The sequence below is a fragment of the Raphanus sativus genome, chromosome 8 (assembly GCF_000801105.2).
Source record: "Raphanus sativus cultivar WK10039 chromosome 8, ASM80110v3, whole genome shotgun sequence".
In the NCBI taxonomy this organism is placed as follows: domain Eukaryota; kingdom Viridiplantae; phylum Streptophyta; class Magnoliopsida; order Brassicales; family Brassicaceae; genus Raphanus; species Raphanus sativus.
The window spans coordinates 10,485,697-10,508,079 of NC_079518.1; the positions used below are offsets into that span (position 1 = coordinate 10,485,697).

The window sequence follows — 22,383 nt, forward strand, 5'->3', positions numbered from 1 at the left end:
TTTACTGTTAATTCTTTTTTTTTATTAAAACTTTAATAGGTTTTTAACTTAAATTTCGTTTTTTACAAAAACACATAAACAATAAAAAGGTGTATATATATATTAAATTATATAGATTTATATAAAACAAGTTTTTATTCTTTTTATTTTTATTAAACAAAAAAATCAATATATATATAACCTTTGAGATATACTTTACAAAATAAATTGAAAAAGGAAATAATATAGATATCATTATACAATACTAATTTTATTATAATTATATTTTATAAAATGATTAAAATAATTTTAAACCACATAAACTGATTATTTAATATCATTTCACAAATGTGACTATTTTAAAAACAAGATACATATTTAAAATGTGAGGCTAATAAAGAAGATAAAATAGTATTTTTACGATAAATATTAGTTTGACTAACTAATTACTTTTTGCAACAAAAAATTATCATATATTATCATTTTTATTTTTTTTATTTTTATAGTTATTAACTGAAAACTGAATAAACAATTCAAACAATGTTAGAATGAAAATTAAACTTATTAATATGGCTTGATCTGAACTGAATATAAGCAAATTGATGGGAGAAAAAACATGAGTTTTTGGTGTAACTATCCTATGAATTTCTGAACACTTCAATTTTTTAATTTTATCAAAAACAATGTATATCAAATTATACACAATCTTACAAAATATATTATTCAACCCAAGCAAAATATAACTAACAAGGTTATTCTTATTTTAGTCTAATTTAATAAAATATTTTGATTTATTTCAAAAAAAAAAAATACAACCTAATATAGCAAATATGAATTACCAAACTAAAAAAATACGAAATATCAAATCAACCAATTGTTATGATTTGATTATTTTATATATTCATAAATGTGCATGAATTTTCAAAATATTAAAAGTTATGTGTACTAATGCAACTTTTATTTAATATTTTTTCCTATTTTTCTGAAACAACATATATTTCAGATATATAAAAATTTAAAGTGCAAATATGTATAAGAGGATGAACTGAAAATTGATTAAAAATAGGGGATGAACTGAACTATTTGAAGTTCAGAAAACAGTAATTCAACTTTAACATAATTAAGAAAATAAACCAAACTTTTTGGTCAATTTATAAGAATAAAAGTAACTCAATTTACCAAAAATATATATTTGAGTTAATATGACATATTATATTTAGAAATCACATATCTAACTAAGACAGTAACATAATTATACTAATAATTTTTTATTTATCATCCATATAAATTGCAAAATAATCTAATACTTATAAACAAACAAGAGAAAATATCTAATAGTACTTATAATTTAATTATTTTATAAATGTTTATATCCATGAAAATCACATAGTTTGTATTTACATCTAAACTAAGCAAATATCCAAAACCAGTTTTAGTTTCAAATAACTAAGACTTACAATATAGGATTTTTAATACTAAAACCTCTCAACTAAGTTTGTTTTGGGTTAAAACCCTCAAACTAAGTATTTAATGAAATAACCCCCAAACTAATTTTATTTTGTCTTGTAAACTGTCAATTGTATCATCCACATATAGAATATGACTTGTGCAATGACACAAATATATTTTTATTTTATTTTTAGATCAAAATTTTTATGATAATGTATAATAAAATTGTTTTATGCAGTAACAGTAGATTGAGAAGACTAGTGACAATTATATTCATATCATATGTATCATAACTCAAGGGGACTCTCAAAGTGAAGAAAAGCTTGTCATCTTGTTCACCTCACCCAGATTATATTCATAAATTCAAATCAATATTCATCCACCATCCGGTAAGAAAATAGATTGATGATTAAAAGTTACAATGCAAATCGGTGGTCCTCACAAGCACGACTGCTCGGTTGAGACATTTGATAACCTGAAGATTCTCACACGGTATGTAACAAAAATAATCACCATATTTCTTCACACCATCAATAATATTATTCAACTATAATTTATAATGAAAGTCCTAGACAACACCAGGCATAAGTATCGACATCACCAGAAACCACGAACTCACTCCACTCGACCCTTCCATGGATCTCTACTCCAACCTTATCCAAAGCGATCATCGAACACCAAATCTTCTCGTTGCGGTCTTCCCACAGCAACGCAAGTTTCCCATTGCATTCCACCATATTTGGCACCGCATCACAACACAAACCTTTAACCTTTCTCCATATCTTCCCTTCCGTATCATACCACATTAACCCAAACTCATGGTAAAAACCGTAGATCAAACTGTTTATCACACACGCTTTAATTATATTCTCTGTATATTCTTGCGATAGCTCAAGATTCTCACAGGTACCATCTTTTGTGTCGTAGATTGTGTGACGATATATAGAAAAGCTCATACCATAAACCTTTCCATCTAGGGCCACTGTTTCACGAAATTCATTCCACTTGGATACTTTCTCGTATGTGATTTTCCCATGGGGACCTAATGGCCCAAATTCCCAAGTTTGAGTATTTGGGTCAAAAACCTCAACCTGGTTGATCTCGTTCCAGCACCCTCCTATTACGTATATTTTCCCATCCACCACTGCCACGCCTGCTCCCTTTCGGGCCACCTTCATGCTAGGACCCTTACTCAGCTTGCCAGACCGGGAATCAAAGATAACTAAGCCGCATGAACACTCTGCATCGTAATCCGATCCACCGATGAAATAGATCTTAGAACCTAAGGATAAAGTGGGACAAGTGCGCATATTTTGATTTGTTGAAATATCAACTGACTTCCAAGGACTTGTTTTCTTCTCTTTTGAGTTGAAAGTGACCCAATGAAACGTCCTCCAGCCACGACGAGTGGAATCAATATAGAACACACACAAGAGGGGATCATCTTTCATGGCCGCCAGTAAGGACCGCATCTGCGCAAGCTCACCTGAAAGCACAAGAGATTGGAAGTTTTTGCAAACACAAGCGAGAGTCCGGTCGTGGCTTGTCGGGACCCGAGCTAAGCAGTTCAAAACAAGATCGTTTGGTAGTGACAACAACAAAGAATCACAACCCAGGGTCCGGTCGTAGCTAGTCGGAACGCGAGCTAAGCACTTCAAAACAACATCGTTTGGTAGTGACGACAGAGAATTTTTTTTCTTTTTCTTCTTTTTTGTTTTGGATTTTTTTCTTTTTGTTTTTGAAGACAGAGAATATTGGTTTCTGTAAATTATGTTTTTAGCTCGTCTCATGATATCATTGAAGAGTCTTTTAAGTAACGACCACATCATTGACAACGACGCTTGATGATTTTCTTCTTGGGGTGGCACTTTAGCGTTTTTGTCGGCTGCGGTAGACATCAAGCTATGCAGTAGGGTTCGGAGAAGAGATTAAAGAAAAAGGGTAAAGGAAACCCTAATTAAGACAAGTATGTTATTGTAGCTATGATCTGAACTAAAAATTTAGAGGTAAAATATAAAATAAGATGAGTTTACCAGATATTATGAGATGTACGAATCAGGTCAAGGCAGCGGGGGGAGCGATGGTAAATTTGAACGCAGCGCTGAACTCTTTAGGGTTTTGGAGACGATGCTTCAGCATACTAGCAAGGATGAACGAACCTTTATTAGGCTTGATTATTGCTTTGGCCCATGTAGAATACAAGCCTACGATCACAAAAGCGATATTAAAACAAGAGTAATCCCTTATGTATTGTTTGAAAAAATATTGTAACATTTGAACTAAAAGGATTTTTAGAATCCTTATAAACATAGGCTAGTGCATCTAAAAATATATTATATTTTTTATTAAATTAATTATAGATTTGATAACAATCTATGTATCTTCTATCTTCTTTTTTTGATTTTATGTATTAAAATAAATTAAAGTAAATTAATTATAGATAAAATAAATTAAAACTAATTAAGTAAAATAAATAAATTAAAATATTGTTAGATAAAAATCTATGTATCTTCTATCTTTTTCTATTTTATGTAATAAAATAAATTAATTATAGATTTTTATGATATTATGTATTTTTATTTTTTTCTTATATATTGTATTTTGAATTTTGACAAATGATAATAAATTAATACAACTGTTAAAAATACCATATTAAAAAATTTGTGATCATGGTTTTAAACTATTTTATAATAAAATATACATAATCATAAATTCGTATAAATGATCATAAAACTGTACATGCATAAAAAGTCTCATTTAATAGATAATTAAGTTAAAATATATCTATTAAAATATATATCATATAAAAATATAAAAATAGATAAGTATCTAAATTTTGAAAATTTCGTTAAACAAGTATTTAAAACTTAATATTTAAATTTAATTTTTATTGAAGTTATGGAATTGTAAAATCTCAAGAAAAGATATTTTATTAAATAAAAATACACACATTGGGTCTCTCATCTCTATAGTTTATAATATAGTAATGACAATTTGAAGGAACAGACATTTACATGGTTTCTAATCTCGATATTTTTTTCATTCGCTGCGTATGTAAAGCAATATTATGTAACATACTCGTTCCTTTGGAAGTAAAAAAATTGCTTGTAGTTTTGAATTTTTGGCAGAATATAAACGGAAGACAATCCTCCCGTAAAGCAAATCTTGTATTTTCAACTTCCACACCGCACTCTAAACACATGACTTAACAAAAAGTTTATATCACTTAAAATACATGTAGAGATTTCTTCAAACTTCTCCCTATAAAATCAGTCGATCAAATTATACAACATATATATATAAGAGAAACACAAAGCAAACATAATTTTTCATCCATAAGTGGAAAATGAGGAACATTACTAAAAACCAGACCATGTTACTGCTTGTTGTTACACTTTTAGTGGTGATTGCGTACCAAGAGGGAGAAGCCATACAATGTTCACAGATAACCATGTACTTAGCACCATGTTTGTCTTATGTAAAAGGTGGAGGAAACCCGCCTCCTCCGTGTTGCGCCGGGCTTAATAATCTAAAAGCCTCAGCGCCGGGGAAACCCGATAAACAAGCAGCTTGTCAATGCTTGAAGAGTGTAGCTAATGCTATATCCGGATTCAACGATGACAATGCCAAACAACTCCCTGGTAAATGCGGTGTTAGTGTGGGGGTCCCTTTCTCTAAGAGCGTGGACTGTAACAGGTATATAGTATATTGCAAAAGCATCCATTTATCATATTAGAAAAACACCTGAAATCTTTTAGTTTATACAAAAACAAAGAGATGAGATTATTTTCTAAATATGATAGATTGATGCTGTTGCACGTCAAGTATATATATATAAGCCTCATTCTATAAATAATAATCCTTTAATTGGCCTTCATTATTTGTATTGAAACAGCATAAACTGAAAAGAAGGACTACCAACGGCCATGCAGCAATAATATAAAGTGTGGAATTCAACGGCCATATCCTGAAAGAGCAAAAAGCATTATAACAAAACTGTTTGGATACTTTATACATGTAATCATATAAATAAACTGTGGAATTCATACATGCTAGACAATTTTCTCTAGTCTAAATGTTTTAAATTTTTTAAGTAGGAGTAATTAGCCAAGTTAATTATCTTTGATTAGTACTATTAACAGAAAACAGTATAGTAGTGTATCTACTTTATAGCATGTGAACAAAAGTAAGACGCTTTCCGTGACAAAAAAAAAAAAAAAAAGAACAAAAGTAAGACGCTTCTATGCTTTTTCTACCACACAACCTTTCACCACACTGTGATCCCCATCTCCAGTTCCTAAACAGCAAAAATAGGGGGCAAATATGTCTTTTGCTCATATATTTGGGTTAATTAGCGAAGTTTTGTATTTAATTACACAGGCCCCAACATTTAATAGTGGTTGTCGGTAATAACATAAGCTTACTCGTCTTGCTCTCGTCGACAGACACCGATTGCCTTTTTTCCACCGTAATCTTCAAAGCATCCTCCGATCAAAAAAAGCAAAACTCTTTTCAGGAGATCTTGAATTCCTCATTACAGAGAGAGATATAGAGAGAGAGAGGAGTATGGAGGTATGAGAGGGGTGGGAGATGGCGAGGGGAGGAGGAGAATACAACAACAACAACAACGGAGGAGGAGGAGGAGGAGGAGTTCTTCTTCTCTCGTACAAAAGAATCACTCTGCTCGTTTGCCTTTTCAACATCCTCATCGCTCTCTTTGTTCTTCGCTTTCTCTACGCTTCTTCTCTCCACATTTTTCCCAATCACGACAATGGTCAGGAGAGCAACACTCTCTTTTTTATTTACCTTGTTTGTTTGATGATAAGTTTCTCTATCTAAAAGCTTCTGTCTTTTTTTTTTTAATTTAGGTGTTAAGTACACAGCAGATGAGATTAGGAGAATGGAGGAATCGGTTCGGATTCGAAGATCTAAAGAACCTGTTGAGCTTGTTAGATTGGTTAGTGGTGATTGGTGAACTCTGTTTTACTTCTATTTAGATGCATTGGTTTCTCATGATTGTACAAAACCCATAACAGGTGAAGAAGATGAAACATGAGGTGGCCATTGCAGAGTCAAGTGTTGAGCTGTCTCCTAGTGTAAAAGGCAAACTAATCGATGAGATCTTGGAGCGTTTGAGAAGGTTGGAGGAGAAGTCTAACGTTACCCTTCTCAGAGGTTTGGTGCTCTTCATATCCTAACATTATAAATTGATCTTTGATTTTTTTGGTGCTAGGCTATGTCTTTTAGCATAAAGTCCTTACATTTGTGATGGTGTCTTGTTAACTAGATTTTGTCTTATTACCTAACCTATGCAAGATGTGGTCGTTGTTATCAGTGTAGGAATGGAACATAGCTCAAGATATCAATACTGATTGCTTTTCGATGCTTTATATGGTTGATCTGTTTTGGTTCCACCTTACACATTAAAAGAGCCATTGTGTGGAAGTGATAAGCTAGCTATCAATACATGTCAAGCAAATTAAGCATCGAAAACCAGCTGTATCTTAAAAACTGGCTGCAATAGTTTTCCTTTGACACATTCATGGTCACCCCCTTAATATCTTTCATTTGGCGAACAGAAGCTGTAGAAACGTGGCGCAGTGAGAAGCTGAAGGAAGCTAAAGAGCAGCTGATTCAAGAGAAAAATGGAGTAAATTCCACCATGATACAGGAGGAAGCAGGTAAGAAGCTGTTTTCAAGTTCTCATAGACAACAACCACAGATTCACTTTATGAAACCCCTGTGGATACTGGATCATTTTTTGTTTAGTGTAATTAGAGGGGAACTCTTTTGTCCTGTAACTATCATATAGGGATGCTTGTAAGAGCTTTGGAGTTGGAGTGGGATGTGCTGTCGGAAGAGATTGGTCTTTGGTTACCTGCTGAGGTTCACAATGAAGTGCACGATGATAAACCCGAAGGAGAGGAAGAGCCTGGTACTATTTTATCAAGTGAACCAAGAAACTAATTGTATTTTTAACGAACTAAAAGCTCACGAGGCTATCTATCTTTTCTTTTTTTTTTTACTTAACAGAGGAGGTATTAGCAGGAAGACCAGTGCCAGCTGTATGTAATGCAGAGCTTCACACAGATTATGGTGGTGCTGCAGTGAGATGGGGACTTACACATCATAAAGAGAGTGCAGCTGATTGTTGCCAAGCTTGCTTAGACCAGGCAAAGCGCGCAAGACCTGGAGAAATGAGATGCAACATTTGGGTTTATTGCCCATCTGAGTTTGGTTGCTATTCTCCAGATATTTATCAGCATAAACATCAGGAATGTTGGCTCAAATACGTAAGAAGTTACCTCTTTACCCAATTTCAGATTGTTGAAGTTAGAGTTGCATAATGTAAACTTGTCTCATAATAACTATGTCAATGTGAATTGCAGGCAGAGCAGCCAAAAGAGAATTTTAAAGACAGATATTCGGAATCATACAGAAATAACCACCCAAAGGCGCCTACTATCGTTCCATGGGTTTCAGGTGTTATAACGGCTCGACAATAAACCTTTGTTGACAGGACTGTATGATGGGACGATAGGAGAGAGATAGTTTTTGGTTATTTCATGTTGTGTTACCATTTTTCTGAGTCTTGAAAGATAAAGTTACCGGACCAAGATGCTAACATCTTTTGGTCAGTTGTATACACGAGAATAGAATGTTTATCTTGTGTGGTTTCTTAAATTCGTTTGTTTGTATTTTGAAACACATGGGGCTTACAACACCATATGGTCGAAGTCTAATATTGGGATCATGAGTATGTTTTTGTCCAACCTTGTTCGATTGTGCTGGTTGCTATGCTACCTCATAGAGATGTAAGCTGTACTTTACTAGATTTGTTTCTGCTTATTTCTCTATGTCATTTGCTTATTTCAAGTGAAAACAGAAATGAAAACCAAATATGGCCAACTTAAAAGTCAAAGTCACACCAAAGTAGTTTACCAACATCTCTACATGTCTTTTCTCGAAATCTAACAAACGTACTAAGAGCCAGAACATTGGAATTTCACATGGTTACAAACAGACTAGAATCCGAATTATATAAAACTAACAGTCAATCAATCACTTGCTTGCTTCATCGCTTGCTGGATAAGCTGAAAGAGCTGACTTTCATGGGAGTTGCAATGACCAGAGGCGCTTCAGGCGAGCCAGAGACTGCAAAGTTGTCGTTCATGAAACGGCTGTCCACAATGGATTCATTCCGAAGGACTATCTTGTAGCAGTAGCATTTCTTCAGCCCTTCCTGCTCATGGTAGCATTCATGAGATCCATTCTTCACTTGCTGAAAGTTCCATATCACACTGAATTTGCCAACAGTTGCCACCACATGACGCTCTTGTTTCCCATCCTCCGTCACCTATAAACACCGAAATTTTACCACCAATGATAAACTTAGAATGGATTAGAAAAATAAATACCTGCATAGTCACAAATCCAGCTACGGCAAAGGCATTATAGAGAAGCATTCTAGCAAAAAAGAGACCTACTCTTTCAAATGAAAAGAGGCAAAAATCACAACGAGAGCTCTGGTTTTAGGTGTGCAGGTAAGGGGACTTTCACATTACAATGAACTAAACAAGCAAATATTGAAGCGGTTTATCTAGAGCAATAACGTCACTCTGGGGACACGAATCTAAACACCAACAAGAGTTTTGCTTACCCATGAAAACTGAGCATTACGGAACTTGTTGTTAGAACCAGCTAAATGAGCGTCGAGAGGTCTCAGCTTCAGCAACCTCGGTGCAGCAATCTTATTCCCCATGCGACCCTCAAACCCAGTCTTCGTCTTACCAGCCTTATCAGTGAAAAGGGTACATATAACAATCAGATACGTATCAGTCGTACCAACAATCCATTTCCCATCGTAAGTAGCGTCCACATGAGTCACAGGCGCACCGAGTCCAGGGAAAGCCGTCTTCGCCTGCCTCATAGTATTACTCGAGTAGAGCCTAATCTTCCCATCAAGAGAACCAACAACAATCGAGCCATCACCAGTAGTCGCAAAGCACTGGAAGTTCGTCCCTCTAGAAAACTGATGCCCCTGTTGCCAGCTCAACACCGGAGCATTCGCACTAGCGAGATCCTGAACCATCCCGTACCTGTCACGCATATCCCACCTGCAAAGCCTGTTGTTATCCAAACCAAGAAAGGTCGACGCAGACGGGTCCAACTGTGCACCTTTACCGTCATTAGTAATATCACTCATAGAGATATCAACCCCATCTTTCTCAAACTTCCACTCCGAAATAACCTTCCCCGTCTCGATATCAAGCTGATGCACCCCTCGGTTCTGACTCATTGGACTCATTAGCAGCATATTAGTCTCAGCTCTCATGAGAAGAGCCTTCCTCGGTTCCGAGTGGACCCCACCGTAACTACCCTCGAAGTTAACACAAACGCCTTTCCCTTGAATCCCTTCCCTCATGTTCTTGAAAACCTGAATACCGTTACTCCCAACCAAGAAACTATTATCCAACGCGCCTAGAGCTAAACTATGTATCCCTTCGCTCGTCGCTTCCTCGAAAGCCTCCGTGAGATCCTGCGTGTCTCTCACCGGGCTCTGAAGCAGTATGTCGTCGGCGTCTTCCCACATGGAGTCGTCGGCAGCTTCCGGGTTCGCCCACCCGATGAAGTCTTTCCCGAAGATCTTGGCTTTGCTCGCCTCGTTCATCTCGACTCCGTGGTTGTTCTCGAACAAGCAGCTGTTGTAAGTGCTCGCGAACGATGCGAAGTCTTCGAGGGTAGCGAATCTCAGCGCCCAGACTCCTCTCGCGACGAAATCGACACGGCGCTGGTCTCTGTAGGATTTCAATTGCATCTCGTCGGAGACCTTTCGACGGATCTTGCTCCTCCCTACTTTCAGCACCCACCATTCCTTCTCCGAGTCGGCTTCTTGATCATCCTCATCCTCGTCGTCGTCGTCGTCTCCTTGGGAGGTTTTGACGAAGGAGTAAGAGGTGGACTTCTCGGCGGTGACCCATTTGGCTTTGGGGGTGTTTCCGTTGATGTAGCGGAAAAGCTTAATCGAGGATTGGGTGGAGGGAGGTGGTTGTGGTTGGGTTGAGGAGGGGTATTTGAGCTTTAAGGCTCTGAGCTTTGATTCGACGTCGTCTAGGGATGAGGAAGGGGGTTTGGGGCGGAGACGAGAGGAAGATGACGACGCGAACGTATCGTCCCTGGAGTCGACGAACTCGTCTTCTTCTTGTTGTTCTCTGCCTTCTTCGTACTCTTCGTATTCCTCTTCGTCTGATTCGCAGATCTCTAGATCTTCGTGGCTGTGAGCTGCTCCCATCTCGAGAAAACCCTAATTAGTAGAGAGAGATGGAGAATATGAGATTCAAATGAAGAGCGCAAGTTCGAAATTTGAATAATTAGGGTTCTTTTAAAGCGATTGTTCCCTTTAGATTCTCTCGGATTGGAGGTAACCGGCTACAGCCAGTGAGTAAAGTGTGTAGCGAATCGGCAGTATTTGTTAAATACCGGGGATAGCCTGTTCAAATAGATCATTTAGTTTTACACAACCGGGGGGGATATCGTTAAATACCGGTGGGGTTGTAAGCTATATCCGGTATAAAGCTTAACCATCGTTTGGATAATAAAAATGTTTCACTTGGTTAACAATAGAATCAAACGTTGAATCTAGTATTAAAAATAGACATGTCCAAAAAATAAATCCAACCTTGTTCATTTTGAACTATTTAACCGATTTAAATTGGTTTTGAACTGTTCCATATCGTTTACAAGGGTTGCTGCTTGTGGCTTGTGTCATGGCTCGTCTCGTCTCTGGCCACTGGGTGTTGAATACCCTTGGGATCTCTATTTGTGTTGCTTTCGTCAGCCATTTTTATTTGTCTTCCTAATAATCGAGATATGTGTTATGCTCCTCATGCGTCTCTTTGTATACGACATCTTCTGGATTTTTTTCCTCTGAGATCGAGATTCTTTGGTGCTGACGTTAGGGTGTCCGTACGGATACCCAGCAAGCTTTTAAAACCCGGTTCATACAGTGACCAACATTTTAAATCTTTCTAGACTGCAGTTGATCATAAAGAAACTGGAACTGCCATTGAGAATAGTGTTTCCAAGGAACCTATTGAGCGGTGTGAGTATCTCAGATTTCATGATGCTTGGTCTTGGGGATATGGTACAGATCAAAACCCTTATTATTATATTTTGAGATTCGTTTCTTCCAAATGTCCACTTACTGCAGGAAATGTTGTTTTTGTGACTGTCGGATTTGAACTGTTTTGTTTGTTCCAGGATATTCCTGCAATGCTTTTGGCTTTGGTCCTCTGCTTTGAGTATAGTAAAACTAGAGATGTGGTGAATCTCTTTGATCTAAAATCTTCGAAGGGTCACAAATGCATATGGTATGCACTGCCTGGGTACGCTAGCATATTGGCTTGGTGTCTGCTCTGGCTGCAGGTTTCTTGATCCACTCACCTCAGACAGGTCTACTTTATTTGGTACTTGTTTTCCTAACCGAATTTTTGTTGATTGAAACTTTTCAACTCAATGCCTGTGTTGTAAAAGATGTCATTGTTGTGTTTTATATGAGCTTGATCAGTGTGAAGAATATTTGAGATTATGATGTTTAAATTCATTTTTGATGTGAATTATATCTAGGTACCATACATTTGGACCTGCATTATACAATCCCATTGAGAAATCTCATGAAATACATATATGAGTTTATGCCAATCAGATAGCTGAAAAACATTTTTTTAAAGACACAAAACGTTTAGTAGGAACAATGCAGTTGTTCAGTTCTTGTATTCTGAAGTAAAAAAGAAGAATGAATACTATAGATCTTGCTTTAATAGTATAGATCTGATTTTATTGGATTATATACCTTACATACATCCAAAATATTCATGGAATAAAAATCTACACTTAATCTTATTACATAAGGACTTTTATTTAATTTTAGGATATATATTTTTTTAAAAAACTTTCATTATCATTTGAAAATGAAGGGAAATTTAAGTGTTTTATAAACTATAATCGATGTTCTAGTGATCTATATATACTCTAAATACTAATTGAGGAAAATGTATAATTAGGCTTTCTTTGAAGTGCAATGCTGTATTTTTTTTTATGGTTTCCAACAAAAATTTTATAACAATCTTTTTTTTTGCTACGAGCAAATTTGTAACAAACTCTATAACCTTAAAAGTAAAACCATATCGGTTCCATCTATATTAATACTCAAATTAGTTTTTAAAAATAGTGAAAAAGATATACAATTTCGAATGTTGATCCTTTTCTTTAGAAGTGTACATTACGCCAATAATATTTTCTAGATTTAGCAAATATAAAATAACTATGCTCAACTGTTCTTGTCCATACCGGATAAGGGAGTGGACAATGTAGCACTAAAAATTCAGCGACAAAACACTCAATTTCAAAGTGAAATCGACATACATTCAAAATGCCAACCAACTTCTCCTGTCAATTTCTATTGATGTTGCTATAGCTAATGCAAGCAACATATCTCGCTTTCTCGTTTTACTTTTGTATATTTGAGTTGACTTCAGTAATACATTGCACCTCTGAGTTCACTTCTTAATTTTGTGTATCTCATAAACTCAACACCGCAATTAGTTTTGGACCTTTTGGTGGACAACTTATATTGAAGACAATAGGCATAATCAGATCTTAAAAGGACAATAATGGAATCTAATCTATATCTGGCTCGTTTATGGTTGAGTTCTTTTTTTTCTTTTTATCGTCTACATATCTAAGCTAGATCAAGTGGAGAACAGACGAGCCGATTCTCCGAGTAACATCTCTATCTGTCTAGATCTGATCTATATGAGAAAAAATGTAGTCTTTAGTCCTTGCATCTTTTGTTAACTCATCTTTTGCTTAAGTTCTCAAATCAACATGTTTTTAAGTTTATGTTCCTTTAGCATCAAACGCTCTAATTACGTTGGTTACTCCTTTTGTAATTTAGTTTAATTATTCTCTGATTTGTAGTGAGTTACATATTCGTTTTAAAAATATATATATATATATATATATATATATATATATAAAGTTTTGTTTTCAAATAAAACTTGTGTTTAAGTGTATTAAGCTTGATTTATATGTGGCACTAGGTGATTTGCCCGCACATGCGGGCATAAATTTCTTATAAATACTTATTATTTATGTCTTATTAATCTAAAACCAGTATAATAAATTATTATTTATGTTTTTAAATAGTTAAATCAAACATCAAAATATTTATATATGTCAAATATTTTTTTATCAAATATATACTTATTATCGTGTTAAGTTTTTTTAAAACACTCATATCATAGAAATAGTTTAGAAAATATATTTATATTTTTTGGTTGACTAATATTTAATTATAAATTGTTTTGTATCTTAATATTTTAATTTTTTAAAAAATATTATTTTTAAATAAGCACACAATATACTTTTTATATATATATATAAACAAGAATTATCTTCTTTTTTATAATTCTATAATATTATTTTGTAATCAATTATTTAATATAGCATATAACATATAAACTTTATATCATTAAAATAAAGTTCGTTTTTATTTATATATAAATTCAGTAAGGTATTATTTAAATTAATAAATTAGTGAATAGTTAGAAACTAATAATAAATCAATAACCTAGTTAAAAGTCTAAAACCTGATAAAATATGAAAAATAAGAAAAGCTAATATAACATATAAATTTAATATTAATAAAATAAAATTTGTTTATTTATATACAAGATTCATCAAGGCTATTTTTTTAAATTAATTAATTAGTGACTCATCTAAAAACAAATAATAAATCAATGATAATTTATCTTAAACTTAATAAAAATATGACAAATAAGCAAAATTAGCTAAAATCATGGAGAATATGACAAGTAAGCAAAATCACTTCATAAATAATAGTAGTCTAAAACCTGATAAAAATATGAAAAATAAGAAAAGCTAATATAACATATAAATTTAATATTAATAAAATAAAATTTGTTTATTTATATACAAGATTCATCAAGGTTATTTTTTTTTAAATTAATTAATTAGTGACTCAGCTAAAAACAAATAATAAATCAATGATAATTTATCTTAAACTTAATAAAAATATGACAAATAAGCAAAATTAGCTAAAATCATGGAGAATATGACAAGTAAGCAAAATCACTTCATAAATAATAGTATAGATAGATAGATTAAACTATTTATTAAAAAGCTTGATTTATATGTGGCATTAAACTATTTATTAATAATAGTTTATTTTGTGGACAAAAGTGAATTCCAGTTTTGGGAAAGGAAAGATATGGTCTAGCTAGTGTGTCAATACAACGTGCCACTTTTCATGCAACGACATGCACATTAGGCCAGCCATTAAGACGAATCAGTTAAGTCCAAAACCACTGTGTAGGCAATAAGTGCGTTTTTCTTGTGGCTGAATGGATCAGTCGATAGAAGATAGAGTGATATCTAACACGAATGCACAATAGACCACAATTCCATCATGGGCCCAATGCTTAAGTTATAAAATTTGGCTTTATATATATGTTCCATACTTCCATGTTCCAATCCAACCACTCCAATATAAGGCGTATGTAATGGGTTGATTGATCTTCTTATTACCATCCGCGGATATTGTGTTTGTGGAACTCAATAACTGTTGACGTTTAGCAATCATTAATAAAATATCACTTATATATTAATTAAGAAATATTACAACCTTTAAATATAGTCACGTGTCATCACCAGAATAAAATTCAGAATCTTTAGAATTTGGTTAGTGTCAATTCATACTCCATAAAAATGGTAAGTGATATTATATACACAAGCTTATGATTGAATATCATAATAAAAAGGCTTTGAGACAGAATATATAAATATTATATACATATATATATGTATATATATAACTTGAGGATAACTCTAATATAGCGAACCCACAGTCCAATCTCCGCTGAGGCTGCCTTAAATGTTAAGAATAAATGGTTGCTAGGGGCCTCGTAGGATTAGTCGGTTGACTTCGGTTGCCGAATTCCCACAGTTATCAAAATATATGTATATATATAAGGAGGTTATTTACATGAGAGATAATAAGATGGTTATGAAAAAATTATTAAGCGTTATTATGCTTATGCATGCAACCGTTGGACTTTCTTCTAACGTGAGGGGCTTAAGTAAGAACTACTACATGAAGAGCTGTCCTACCGCAGAGCAGATTGTGAAGAATAGTGTTAACAATGCTCTTCAAGCCGATCCCACTTTAGCCGCAGGTCTTATCCGTATGTTCTTCCACGACTGTTTCGTTGAGGTAACGTTCTCTACGTACATTGTATATAGAAGAATAGAAGCTTAATTTGAAAACTAACTTATTCGTTTGTTCTATTAAGGGATGTGACGCTTCGATTCTGCTAGATTCAACAAATGACAACACTGCAGAAAAGGATTCGCCTGGGAATCTGAGTCTACGTGGCTACGAGATCATAGATAATACAAAACAAGAAATCGAGAATAGTTGTCCAGGAGTTGTATCTTGCGCAGACATACTTGCCATGGCTGCTAGAGATGCTGTTTTTTGGGTAAGCTGATCAAGATAAATCATATGATGATGATATAGATGATGATTTATATACTTTTAAAAAGAATTAGTAAATGTGTTTGTTTATTAGGCTGGTGGTCCATATTATCAAATATCTAAAGGAAGATTTGATGGTAAAAGATCCAAGATAGAAGATACAAAAAATCTTCTTCCGCCTTCTTTAAATGCCTCTCAACTCATTCAGGCTTTTGGCCGACGTGGGTTCAGTCCGAAGGATGTTGTTGCTCTCTCTGGTAAGTTGTTTATTTACAACACTCTTGGGTTTCATTCAATGTATACATATTTAACGTATTAGAGCACTTCCAATGGCAAAAATACCTACATCAAGTTTTAAATGATAAAAACACTAATATTTTGATAATAATTTAATTTTTATTTATTTTTGTATTTTGTAACAAAAGTTATTCAACAAGGGAAATGTTTTTGGTTCGGAGGATGCGATACACATCAATAACCTACAGAACTGCAGAACTGTGTCAAGATCCATGGGGCGGGTAGTTCCCACATGACGGATTGTCACAAATAGATTTGTGGTGTTATTAGAATCCTGGTGGTATTTTAGGAAAATATAAATGAAAAATACAGTATTAACTAATGAAAATTTCCAAAACACAATTTCAAAATCTTAAAATCATGTTTGCTAGAAACTCGTTATTGCTTTACGGATTGAAAAACATCTTCTTATTCACATATATATTAGTTAATTATTTTTGTTACTAATTAATTATTTCATTGGCCAATAGGTAGTAGAGAGTTATTCATATTTCTCTTTCGTAACTCTTCTTTAGTAATATTAAGATACTTTACATCACTTAGAATGAAATCCATACAATAATATATGTATAGGTTTATCAAGAATGTGAATGCTCCAAAGCAATTTGTTAACTTAAGTTTTGAACTATATATAGGAGCTCATACCCTTGGAGTTGCACGATGCTCATCCTTCAAGGCTAGACTTATGACCCCAGATTCTTCGGTGGACTCTTCTTTTGCAAACACTCTCTCTAAAACTTGCAGTGCCGGTGACAATGCAGAGCAACCACTTGATGCCACACGCAACGATTTCGACAATGCTTATTTCAATGCGCTACAGATGAATTCAGGAGTCCTCTTTTCAGACCAAACCTTATTCAACACTCCAGTGACCAGGAATCTTGTTATTGGCTATGCCTTTAACCAATCCAAGTTTTTCTTTGATTTCCAAAAGGCCATGCGCAAAATGAGCAAGCTCAATGTCAAAAATAGCTCTCAAGGTGACGTCCGTAAACATTGTCGCTGTCTTAACTAAGCATGTCCCAAATATATTTATGATTATCTGTACCAGTGCTCCCACCATTGGTTATTATATGTATCTCTATGATATGATTCATGACGAATCACTTGTGCACCATGTAAAAACTTGGTGTTCGTTTTATGCTGTTGTGTACTACTTATTGTTTGTGTATCTAATAAAAACGTCTGACGTTTGTCTATGTATATAGCGAGTGTGTTTCCTTATTAGAGCTCACACTTATTAGACTTTGGGAGAGACATGGTGACCAGAGATTATAAACTTGTTCAGTTTTTAGCTTTCAAATATTCAAATCCCTTTATAACTTACAAACCCAACCTGAATCTTCTTCATACATGTACTGCACTTGGAACTCAATAATATGGATCAGCATAAACTAAACCCTTAATAAATACATAAGAAGAAAAATAAAGACATTCGTGTTACACGAATCTTTATCTTGGACCCGAAGGATAATCGTTTTCTATGTGGGAAGCGGAATCACCAATGAGCCAGGAAGTGTTTGGTTGATTATAGTTTTGGTAATTGAAATCTTGTCTGAACACTTCTTCCTTTTGCCACTCTTCCCATCTCTCAGCTAAACCATCTCCTTCAAGCATTCTCACAACTTCAGACATTTTGGGTCTTTCCATTGGTGAGCTCTGAGTGCAGAGGAGAGCCACTTGGATTAGCTTCTCCACTTCTTCGTCTATGTAGTTACCCTGAAGATCAACATCTACTAGCGCTTCCAGCTTCTTCTCTTTCAACAACCCTTTCACCTGTTGAATGAATGGTACCAAACAAAACATTAATAGCTAAACACAAAATAGAAGAAACCATAAAAGTGGGAAACACAATACATACCCAGTCTAGTAACATGACATCATCGTCATTGGCAAGACGCGCAAGATCGAAAGCTCTCTGTCCAGTAATGAGCTCAAGAAGCATGACTCCGTAACCAAACACATCTGTTTTCTCTGACGATTTACCAGTAGAGAGATACTCAGGTGCTATATGACCGATGGTACCACGCACCGCGGTTGTCACATGCGTGTCTTTGTAGTCCATGAGTTTTGCAAGTCCAAAATCTCCGACCACGGCTTCAAAGTCTTCGTCCAACAGTATATTTGCCGCTTTCACATCTCGGTGAATGATCTTTGGGTCACAATGGTCATGTAGATATGCAAGGCCTCTTGCTGATCCCAATGCAATGCCCTGTCTCTTTGGCCAATCAAGTGGTGGCTGAGACTCTGGACGGTCTAAGGAGAAGAATAAGAATACAACATTACTAACAGATAGATCCCCAAATTTTAATAAGTAATTTATATAAACATAAGCTTCCAAAATTGAGGTGACATACTTCATAAAATATTTAGAAATCTACTGTTATGAAACGAAATTTTAGTTGTAAATTTTGTTAGTGTTTTAAGTGTTTCTAAAATGTTTGGAAAGAAATTTCTTAGTAATAAAAATAAAAATCCAAATCTCGTGGTTTTAGATAAGATTCGAGAGTGGTTTAACAAAAAAATCAGACTAAATTGTCAAATTCACTTAAAATTTATTTAAAAACTTATTAAAAATCAAATTACTTCAAATTTCAAATTGAATACACCTTTTTAATTAAAAATTCTTACTATTTTTCTTGTCAGCTTTTAAAATTGTTACAAAATGATTTGGGAGGACAAGGAATAAGCAACAAGATGAGAGAGATACCTCGTAAACAGGATGCAACACTTCCATTAGCCATGTAAGGATAAACAAGAAGTCTCTCTGTTGGAGTCATGCAAAAACCACGAAGCCGAAGCAAGTTCCTATGAACAGCCATGCTGATCATCTCAACCTCGGTCTGGAACTGAAGTTCACCACCTTGAGTACGCTCCTCTTTCAGTCTTTTAATCGCCACTAAAGTACTATCAGCTAACCTTCCTTTATACACTTTACCAAAACCACCTCTACCCAATATGTTCCTGTTGCTGAAATTATCCGAAGCAACTTGTAGTTCACGCAATGAAAACCTCTTGAGTTGTCCCAAATGAACCTCTGGGTCCTCTTCAGCTGGGACATCAAAGAAGTGGTCTTGTGGCTTTTTCCTACGCCACAAAGCAAGTGCAATGGCAGGAACAGCAAAGAGAAGTGCAGCGCCTGCAGCAACTCCTCCAGCAATTGCTCCAGTGATTCTGTTACTCCCTGCAAGTAATGATATGAACAAGCTCCTTTCTTAATACACAACACTTAAGTCTTTATATGTTTTTCTTAATAAGTAGACGAAGAACCTCCAGGTGATGGTGGTGTAGGAGAGATAGGAGGCGGCGGAGATGCAGGAAGGGGAGTCAAATTGGTATTGGCAAAACTGCAGATAAACTTTCAAATAATTAAACAATTCATTCTGACATGCCCACAAAGGTTCAGACTAGGAGAAAGAAGGCAAAACCTGATAGGTGTGAAGAGTGAAAAGGAACCATTAACAGGAATATCTCCAGTGAGAGGATTGTTTGAGAGATCACTGCATTACAAAGGATGATATAATAATCTGACTTAATACCAAACAATGATAAGTAACATGAACACAAAGGAAGGTATTAGGGAGAGAGACAAAAGTTACACTTACAGAACTTGCAGCGACAAGACAACAGTCAAAGACCTTGGGATTTCGCCAGATAAACTGTTGTTGTTAAGACGCCTAAACACCAATAGCAAAAGACCATTACATTAAGATATCAAGGAAACTAAAGATAAATTGGTTAGGCTGCTTTATAAAAATAAAAAAAGGTTGCAAGGGAAGAGTGAGGGGTTGCATACAAGAAACGTAGTTTCTGAAGTCGGCCAAGAGATTTAGGGATGGGACCACTTAGATTGTTCAAGTAAAGATCCAAGCTCACCAATTCCGTCAAATTGCCAAGCTGCTCTGGTATTGTCCCAGTAATGTTATTGCTATAAAGCTCCCTGTGTCATTCATTACACTTTCTTCCATATCAACATCTATAATAGATATCATGTTTAAGAAGAGAGATGAACTTACAAGTACTGCAAGTTTGGGAGCTGACCAAGCTGCATTACTAGCTGACCAGATAGATTCGCATTCCCAAGGTCCCTGAGCAAAACACATTTCTTTTTTTTTTTAGTAAAAATCCGAATCATTTGTTGGTGGCACAGAGAGAAAGAAAAGAAACTTACACACGTGTAACGCTATTGTCAGTATTGCAAGTAACATGAAACCATGTACAGGGAGTAACAAGAGTAGCGTCCCAGCTCTGTAGCACCTTGTTTGGGTCTGCTAAACTGTTCTTCAGTGCACTCAAAGCATCACCTACGGTTTTTTTAACCAAAGAACGAATCAAAACACTTTCTAATTACACAACATAACTCAAGTCAACGGTGCAAAAGGAGCTTCCTTTAAGCAAGAACAAAGGAACCACCCCTTGATGAAAAATAATAAAAAACAATAAAAACTAATCGAAGCAGACCTTCGGCGTTGCCAGATATTCTGAGAACCAAATCGAAAACCAGAATCAGCCATAAGAAGCTTGGTTTCATCATTTTTCCTCACAGATTAAAAACGAACCCTAGAACTCTCCTTCATAGGATCTCTCGAATTCGACCGTTGACTTTTTTTTTTTAATTCGAAGAGAAGACCCCTAAAATCGATATCCAAAGACTCTGAGTCTGAGCTATATTTTTTTCCGATTTGCAAACGCCGAGATCGCTGACCGTTGACTACTAAACCGGAGAAGAAGTAAGATTGAGAGAAAACGAAAGAAAGAAAATGATGGAAACAAGTTATCGGAAGAAGAACGAATATTGAAAAAAGAAAAAAAAGAGGATTATTACAACAAGACAAAGTAAATGTGAAAGACAAAAGCCAAAGAGTTTTATACTTGTCTGAGTTGGTACAGTGAAATTAAAAAATGACATTTAATGAAAAAACGAGGAAAACGACAAAAGTTATGATGACGTGGAGCATTTCAAGCTCCTTTTAGTTGGTCAAAGTCAAACGCGCACGCCTTCAACTGGGGATGATGTTGGTTATGTTCTCATATGATGATAAAAAGCATGATGGTGAAATGGTGTGATACCATACCATTCGTTTTTTTTTCTGTTCAAAGATACCATTCGTTTTTTGTTGTTCAAAGACATGTGTCTAGAAGGTGAGTCCAAATCGGCCCAGCTCAGTTTCTAGAGGCTCTTTTTGTTTTGTGGGCTCTAGATAAAACCAGTCCAGCTATTTGGATTAGGCATGGAAATTCGGGGTTCCAATCGGGTTTCGGTTTTATCCAATCGGGTTTTGGTTTTTCGGATTTATCAAAATCAGCCATATTCGGATTATTTGAAAGTTCGGTTCGGAACCGGTTCGGGTTCTATCGGGTTCGGGTCGGGGTTAGTAAATCTTCAAAGAACCGGTACAACCCAATGTACTTTCGGGTTCGGATTCCAATCGGTTCTTCGGGTTAAAAATATCTGATTTGTACCTACTTTGTAACCAAAACATAAGTAAAATTAGTTTGTTTTGGTTTCAAATATCTATTTTGTATCTTTTTGTAACTAAAATATAAATAAAATCGATTTAAAAATAAGAAACGAACATCAACCATGATCATTCAAAATCAAACAAAAGGAAAACATATTTATTGATAAAAAGAAAATCAAATGAATGAAATCATAAAACGAAAACTACGAACTCATGAAATGAGAAACATTGTTTGATGAATACAAAATCTAAATCAAATTTTTCAAAATTCAACAGTCACATTTAACCATCAACCTTCATGTAATAGAACCACCAACCTCTATGTAATACATAAGTATTTTAGATGTTCAATATATCTTAATGTATTTTGAATACATATTAGGAATTGAGATCATGTTTGGTATAAAATATTTCTAGGGTTTTGAATGTTTCGGGTTTAATCGGATATCCATTTAGATTCGGGTTCGGTTCGGATAATACCCATAACCCGAAATACCAAAAAACAAGGTCCATTCGGTATTTATGTCGGGTTCGGATCGGTTCGGATTCATTTTTATCGGGTCGGATTCTGTTTGGATTTTCGGGTTCGGTTTATTTGCCCAGCCCTAATTTGGATATTATCTAGAAATACAAAAATGA

General features: G+C 34.8%; 6 protein-coding genes across 6 annotated transcripts; 3 read left to right on the forward strand and 3 right to left on the reverse strand.

Annotated features, from left to right (window-relative positions):
• Nucleotides 1-1,795: 1,795 nt before the first annotated feature.
• Nucleotides 1,796-3,612, reverse strand: LOC108830143 (F-box/kelch-repeat protein At2g22030-like). The gene is made up of 2 exons (XM_018603745.2): nucleotides 3,462-3,612; nucleotides 1,796-3,381 (listed from the first exon to the last, which is right to left on the reverse strand). The coding sequence occupies exon 2, from the start codon at nucleotides 3,324-3,326 to the stop codon at nucleotides 1,983-1,985; it is 1,344 nt and encodes a 447-aa protein (XP_018459247.2). The 5' UTR covers nucleotides 3,327-3,381; nucleotides 3,462-3,612; the 3' UTR covers nucleotides 1,796-1,982.
• Nucleotides 3,613-4,723: 1,111 nt separating this feature from the next.
• Nucleotides 4,724-5,488, forward strand: LOC108830149 (non-specific lipid-transfer protein 11-like). Its single transcript, XM_018603750.2, has 2 exons — nucleotides 4,724-5,124; nucleotides 5,324-5,488. Exons 1-2 carry the CDS (start codon nucleotides 4,775-4,777, stop codon nucleotides 5,331-5,333), a joined length of 360 nt encoding a protein of 119 aa, XP_018459252.1. The 5' UTR covers nucleotides 4,724-4,774; the 3' UTR covers nucleotides 5,334-5,488.
• Nucleotides 5,489-5,844: 356 nt separating this feature from the next.
• LOC108830152 (uncharacterized) lies at nucleotides 5,845-8,201 on the forward strand. Its single transcript, XM_018603752.2, has 7 exons — nucleotides 5,845-6,202; nucleotides 6,297-6,385; nucleotides 6,465-6,603; nucleotides 7,008-7,109; nucleotides 7,241-7,363; nucleotides 7,462-7,721; nucleotides 7,818-8,201. Exons 1-7 carry the CDS (start codon nucleotides 6,019-6,021, stop codon nucleotides 7,932-7,934), a joined length of 1,014 nt encoding a protein of 337 aa, XP_018459254.1. The 5' UTR covers nucleotides 5,845-6,018; the 3' UTR covers nucleotides 7,935-8,201.
• Nucleotides 8,202-8,317: 116 nt separating this feature from the next.
• On the reverse strand, nucleotides 8,318-10,872 carry LOC108830151 (protein CYPRO4). The gene is made up of 2 exons (XM_018603751.2): nucleotides 9,089-10,872; nucleotides 8,318-8,785 (listed from the first exon to the last, which is right to left on the reverse strand). Exons 1-2 carry the CDS (start codon nucleotides 10,718-10,720, stop codon nucleotides 8,504-8,506), a joined length of 1,914 nt encoding a protein of 637 aa, XP_018459253.2. The 5' UTR covers nucleotides 10,721-10,872; the 3' UTR covers nucleotides 8,318-8,503.
• A 4,517-nt stretch (nucleotides 10,873-15,389) lies between these two features.
• On the forward strand, nucleotides 15,390-17,716 carry LOC108830155 (peroxidase 47). Its single transcript, XM_018603755.2, has 4 exons — nucleotides 15,390-15,721; nucleotides 15,801-15,989; nucleotides 16,080-16,242; nucleotides 16,918-17,716. The coding sequence occupies exons 1-4, from the start codon at nucleotides 15,467-15,469 to the stop codon at nucleotides 17,295-17,297; spliced, it is 987 nt and encodes a 328-aa protein (XP_018459257.1). The 5' UTR covers nucleotides 15,390-15,466; the 3' UTR covers nucleotides 17,298-17,716.
• LOC108830154 (BRASSINOSTEROID INSENSITIVE 1-associated receptor kinase 1) lies at nucleotides 17,553-21,102 on the reverse strand. Its single transcript, XM_056992589.1, has 10 exons — nucleotides 20,744-21,102; nucleotides 20,454-20,586; nucleotides 20,299-20,370; nucleotides 20,079-20,222; nucleotides 19,888-19,959; nucleotides 19,711-19,782; nucleotides 19,553-19,629; nucleotides 18,993-19,466; nucleotides 18,144-18,538; nucleotides 17,553-18,058 (listed from the first exon to the last, which is right to left on the reverse strand). Exons 1-10 carry the CDS (start codon nucleotides 20,814-20,816, stop codon nucleotides 17,735-17,737), a joined length of 1,836 nt encoding a protein of 611 aa, XP_056848569.1. The 5' UTR covers nucleotides 20,817-21,102; the 3' UTR covers nucleotides 17,553-17,734.
• Nucleotides 21,103-22,383: the final 1,281 nt, after the last annotated feature.